Raw genomic sequence first — 6,000 nt, forward strand, 5'->3', positions numbered from 1 at the left:
AAGATGCAAATGCCGGTTGAGAGGTCGAGGAGCACATCGTTTGAATAAGGAGAAAAGGAGAAGAATCGTGTGTCGCCGAGGAGTGGATGAGGAGGTCGACAACAAACAAGCGCTCAACAAAAGGGTCTCCCCTCTGTACGGTCATCCCCACGTGACACTGGCTGGCAGCTCCCATACACCAGATGGTTTTGGATGCCGTTGCGCGGGGAACTAAAAATTTATCCGATTTAATGTTCATAACCTTTTCATAGCTGGCATTGTACAGGAACTCCCATGGTATCGAAAAAATGAAGTGATTGTGGGATCACACCATGCTGCTTAAGCAGGTGAACGGAGGTTACCAATACCGTTATATTGACCGCTTCTAACTTGCAGCGATTCTCCCGGTCTGTCCTACCAAGTCCATTCTGCGCTGTGCAATGCGTATTGTTGTCCAATAGTTCATTGCCATTGTTATAGCATGAATCGGCAGCAGCCGTAAAATTGAGCAGGTGAACTCACGTCAAAGTCCAAGGGAACAATATCTCTTCTTTCAAGGTGCAATCTTTCTCCTCTCAATATAGAAGCAAAAACAAACTTGTCCTAGCCAACGGAGCGTAATTTGCGTGCAAACTCTCTATCGGATGGACCGTACTGATCCTGTGTGAACCGGGCACAATACCATCTCATGGTAATGAAAACACCAGGCTGGTTGGTCGTCTTGCCAGTTCTGTACCGCATACAAACGTGTAAGTAGTCGACTTCGTACTTGGGATTCAAGTGCCAATGCCGGCACTCGACGCCGGCGAACTCCTTCAAATACGCTTCGACAGCATACCGTGCCCCAAGCGACAGCCCGTGGGAGAGCTGTGTTGGATCCAAACCATGTTCTTGTCGCCATGTGCTAAGGTTTCGTTCGTTCTACCATTCTTAAAAGTTGGTAATTGGGATGAAGAAACCGGTTTCCATAGTAAGAGAGAAATTATTGCACTGTGAACCAAGAGACTGGATGTTGCACTTACACACCTTTGCAGGACTTTGATAGCGTAGTTGGTGCTGCACGTTGAGGTTGGTTATTGTGAACATGACTGTTTGGTTCGTCGCGACCAGAAGACCAGGATAGATGGACCTATCTTGATGACTGCAAGGTGGCTCCGCTAGATCTATTAGAAGAGGAAGCAAAGCAGCGGCATTGTCAAGAGAGGGTCGGGACAGAGGGACAGATGAGTTAGGTGTTGGTGTGTGTCGTTCGACTAGGGAAAGGTCAGCTTGCTCATAAGGGCAACCACGTAAAGCTTTTGACAGATGAGAACACGATACTAGAAATACAGGTCTGCAAGATCTAGCACCTTGACCTTGACATTGCATGAAATGCTCTCGCAGGCAAGGAGCGGAAGGAGATAGCCAAGTAACCGGTCCCTCACTTCTAGGGATGACAGAGCATACCGCAGAGACCGTACGCGTCATGCAAGACTGTACTGCAAGTGCTTGGTAGTGGTGGGCGGCACGGGGAGGGGCTGTCCGGATAGGTCGATTGTCATCGGTAATCGTGGCAGCCATTTGTAAAGTGCTCTGGTCTTTCCACGCGACTCAGCGTCTCGTTCAACGGGGCGTACATCCAGAGCACGTGACTAGAAGGAAGCGCGGCTCCGAGAAATCAGGGTGCGCAGCAAACAAAAGCTCTCGATCCTTTTTCCGAATGCATGACGCGCCAGTGGATCAAGACACCTCGGTCCGATTCTGCGGTATGCGAGGTGAGATCTGCTTAAGGGATGCCGAGGGAGGATTAAGGCGCGTTTTGTACAAAGCTGTTTTCTGTATTAGGCCTGAGCTGTACATGTGTTGCGGTTGATGAAAAGGGCCCGAGAGAATCGAACCCTAAAAATAAAGAGCCGTCTGGGCTCTGGCCGAACCGATGGGGTGTCAGGGCGGGATGGCGATGTAAAGGTGTGTTGTCATGGCGTGAATTGAATACGTTTATGCTCTTACCCCCTTAGCCCACCTCTGTCCCCCCCCTGAGTCCCCTCCCTTCTTTACCTGCAAACCGTCCCCTCGTTTTTATCCCCCCAATCACTTGTCTCTTTCTACCTCACCTCAACCTCGCCCACTCCTCTCTTAACCGCTCAGACCCACCCCAGGTCTCTCGTTTGTCCGTCCTTTCACGTACGTCCCCTCTTTTTCAACGCTCAGCTCATTTCCACCCCCTTCTTCTCCTTCTCCCCTGCTCTCTCTCGTCTGCACGGGAGAATCCAGTCAGCCAGCATGCATTCTAACACACTCTCATCCGACATCGACGCTAACTCCCTCTCTAGGGCCATCACCGCCGCTCGTTAAATACCACCACATCTTTCACGCAGACCGTAACCCTTACCCGCGCTCTCCGTCTTCACCTGCACCCGCACCCTCACCCCTTTCAACCACCTCAAGCAACTCAACATGCGCGCCTCGGTCTTGCTCATCGCTCTCCTCCCCTTCTCCCTCGCCCTCGTCACCCCTCTCAACCGCGCGGCCCACCATGCCGCCCTCGCACGCCTCACTCCGGCAGAACGGGGGTCCTACGAGTCTTCCCCCCACTACGAGCTCATGCAGAAAGGCTCTGAGGCGGAACCCAGCAAGCGCAGCGTGAACAAGAAGGGCAAGCGTTGCACTCCTAAATCGGGTGGATCTGGTGCTGGTGGTGGTTCCAGCTCCAGCGCCGCCTCGGACCCTACCCAGGGCAGTGACAATGGTGCTGGGAACGTCGCTGGCTCGCGTACGTCCCTCTTTAGTACATGTATGCGCGTGTTCTGACCGAGATCCTACTCTACAGCTACGGCACAGGCTCAGGACCCTCCTCCCACTTCCACTCCGACCTCCAGCAGTGCCGAGCCTACTCCCAGCCCGTCGTCTGGCTCCGACTCTGGCTCAGACTCTGGCTCCGACTCCGGCTCCGGCGGGTCGGCCAACGACCCTCTTGGGATCCTGAACGGGTCCCATACCGGCCAGGGCACGTTCTACGACGTCGGTCTCGGCGCGTGCGGTGTGACCAACGTCCCCTCTGACGCGATCGTTGCCGTCTCGCACATCATCTATGACGGGTTCCCCGGTGCGACCGCCAACCCGAACAAGAACCCTATCTGCGGGAGGCAGATTACTGCCACCTACAAGGGTGTGACACAGATCGTTACCGTGCAGGATAGGTGTGTCGGGTGCGCAGAGTGGGACTTGGACATGAGCACAAGCGTGTTCAACAGGTTCGCCGACCCGGCGGAAGGAAGGATCAGCGGGGTGGTGTGGGACTGGGTCGTGTAACCTTCTGTCTCCATCAAGGACTGGACGCAAGCCGTCCAGCTGGCTAAGGGGGGTGCCAGTCGTCCCCCTTCCCTACCCGCACCCCTTCCTCATCTACCTCATCTCCGCACTGATCAACTAGTCTAGTTCTCTTTTCTTCTTCTCGTGTATTTGTCCGCTGTGCGGGCCTGGCTCTTATGTCCGGCAAGCCGGGGTAGGAATGTAGGTATATGTATGGATCGCGGGCCGTGCCTGCTGCTTTTTGCTTGGAGTTTTATGTCATGGTTGCGTACCTGGTGTGATGTTCTCTGTTCGGAAACGCGCTCAGCAGAGCGGTCCTCTACTGCTTGTCTCCATTTCATGGAGAAAATGCGCACATTTTTCATGTGCCCGGTGGTGAAATTGAGTGTCACGTGATCCTATGCAACCTTAGACGCGTCCCATGTCTCGCACCGGTCTGCGGGCATCTCCTATTCCCTCTGTTCGATTAACTGTTTTATAGCTTTATGTATGGAGCTTTCTGCACTGCCAAAGGATGAACAGCCCCATTCATCTGCTCAGGATAAGTACGCGGACTGGGCGATGACCAACGCAATGAGTCTGGCGAACTGAAGGAGCTCCTATGTGCCGGAGTGGGCAAACGTTACCTGCCAAAACTAAATAACACTGGCTCGCGTCTATACTCTCACACGTGAACGACATTGTGATGTGAACAGAGGGAAGAGGTCGATTTGCAAAGGACGACGTATGCGCGAGGTTCGTCAGAGCGACTTGCTGATCTGCGAGTCGCCGAGGGCTGCATAGAACGTCCGACATACCTCTGGGCTGGTATGCGGTCATGGTAGATGGTGATGGTTCTGGTCAAAAAGCGTTACATCTCCGCGTCGCCGCTGTATCAGTACCTGCTCCCCGGTCAGAAATTAGTCTGCAGACAGAAGTATTTGTCGCGGGCAGGCAAGGGACTATTTTTAGGGGTCTGGCATTCACGTGACCCTTCGACTTTAATTTGTCGCGACGGCGCGCAGTGAGTTCACTCCGAACGACCAACTGATGGAGCCTTCAACACCACCAAATAACGAACAACTCCGGTCGTCTGTAGCGGATACCCCGTATGGCCAATGGCCAACCTCCACGCAACTATTTGACTCCCGTGAACTCGACATCCACCAAAGGCACCTGACTGCTGAGCTTGGCCCAACGTTGCCTGTGAAAACGAAATCACATTGGCTCTCATCTATATTGCCTCATTTGGACATCAGTCCATCCGATGTGAAACATGTATACGACCACATCGTCGCGACGGGGCAATACAATCCTGTGACGAAGGCTTGGAAAGACCTGCCGAAAATCCCAAAAAGCGACCCCAGACACGAAACGGAGGTCTATGCGGCGCTCATCCCTATCATCAGTGCGATTATCGAAGCTGCATCTGCATCTTCAATATTTGCCTCACCGAAGTTGGTTTACCGGCAGAGGCCGTTCACCCCACCCGTACACGGCCGCCAAGTCGATCGGACTGAACCGGACGCTTTTTCCGTGACCAAAGCGTCGTCCACAGCTGTTGCTAAAACTCCTGAGCAAGTAAGTTGGCTCGACATTCGCGACATCGCGGAATTCAGGAAGAACGACACTCCGGGTGATTTGGAAGATGTCTGTCTCATTCTATCATGGACCTGGACGTCGCTTGACTCTTGCAGGTGATATGGCATCTGCATATGCCCCTCGACAACGATCTCAGACGCTGGTGCACCTATGGAGAGACGATTGCCGGCATGATCATGCGATGCTACAAGATGTCGAGAGAAGGTGTGGTGGTGTCGGAGGAGGTTGACATAACCGAGGTGTGTCCCGAGGCTTTGCGATTCTACCACCAATATGATACTGATCTAACTAGGAACCCCGTTTCTTTATCGAATACGTGATTCGGATTGCATTCGGAGAGGAATTCGACCTTGGGATCGATCCCACCATCATACTGAATGGAAATCGGAATTACGAGTTCAGGATCCCACACACTGGGACGATAAATAAATATACTTCGAAGACGAGGCTTTTCAAACATCGCCTCCATCATATTCGTGGTCGTGCTACCCATGTATTCCTGCTAGAGGATGACGACGAGAAGACAATGGCGGTGTTGAAGGATGCTTGGCTTGAAGTTGATCGGCCCTCAGAAGGACAGATTCTCGGGAATGTCTTCGAGGCCTATGAGAAGACTATTCCAGCCGACTGCTCTGTTGTGGAGAGGAAGCAGCGAATGGATCGCGCGCGCCGGTATTTTATCCCTATCATCACTTCTTGGGCCGTGCAAGACGTGGTTCAAGGAATGATCATGACGCCTGGCGATGTTGAAGATGATGATCCGAACAGCAGTGCGGGCGTGTTCGAACTTCCACGAAACGTGGCGTACGACCAACTCGCATCCGCCACCCGTAGTCTGGGGACTAGCCTGAGCGGAAGTTACCCTCCTGTGACAGCTGTTACCCGCAGAGCGAACGGTACACCCCGCATGCAGCGGCAGCGCTGGAGAACTGTCTATGGGACTGTTGGCATTCCTTTAAACAATGTTTCGAATGCGAGGCATGTCAGTATTGTTTTGCGCGACTGTTCCGCAGGTGACCACGATTCCCCCTTTATATTGCCTTTGTTCTAAACGTCTTCAGCACTCATGCTGCTGACTCAGGCTGAGTATCGGCATAGAGATATCAGTCTCTACAATATGTACCTAGTGGAAGAGAAAGTCAAGGAGCC

At 53.0% G+C, this 6,000-nt stretch overlaps 1 protein-coding gene across 1 annotated transcript; it reads left to right on the forward strand.

The window, feature by feature from the left end:
- Positions 1 to 2,049: 2,049 nt before the first annotated feature.
- Positions 2,050 to 3,538, forward strand: DACRYDRAFT_24825 (uncharacterized protein). Its single transcript, XM_040773872.1, has 3 exons — positions 2,050 to 2,142; positions 2,292 to 2,731; positions 2,789 to 3,538. Exons 2-3 carry the CDS (start codon positions 2,416 to 2,418, stop codon positions 3,268 to 3,270), a joined length of 798 nt encoding a protein of 265 aa, XP_040624777.1. The 5' UTR covers positions 2,050 to 2,142; positions 2,292 to 2,415; the 3' UTR covers positions 3,271 to 3,538.
- Positions 3,539 to 6,000: the final 2,462 nt, after the last annotated feature.

This window comes from Dacryopinax primogenitus (genome assembly GCF_000292625.1).
Source record: "Dacryopinax primogenitus strain DJM-731 SS1 chromosome Unknown DACRYscaffold_21, whole genome shotgun sequence".
In the NCBI taxonomy this organism is placed as follows: domain Eukaryota; kingdom Fungi; phylum Basidiomycota; class Dacrymycetes; order Dacrymycetales; family Dacrymycetaceae; genus Dacryopinax; species Dacryopinax primogenitus.

Excerpts from the sequence above, each read along its gene's own strand:
- DACRYDRAFT_24825 (XM_040773872.1), top strand. The coding sequence starts at position 2,416 with ATGCGCGCCTCGGTCTTGCTCATCGCTCTCCTCCCCTTCTCCCTCGCC. Across the intron at positions 2,732-2,788 it reads TGGGAACGTCGCTGGCTCGC|CTACGGCACAGGCTCAGGAC; the intron begins GTACGTCCCTCT and ends CCTACTCTACAG.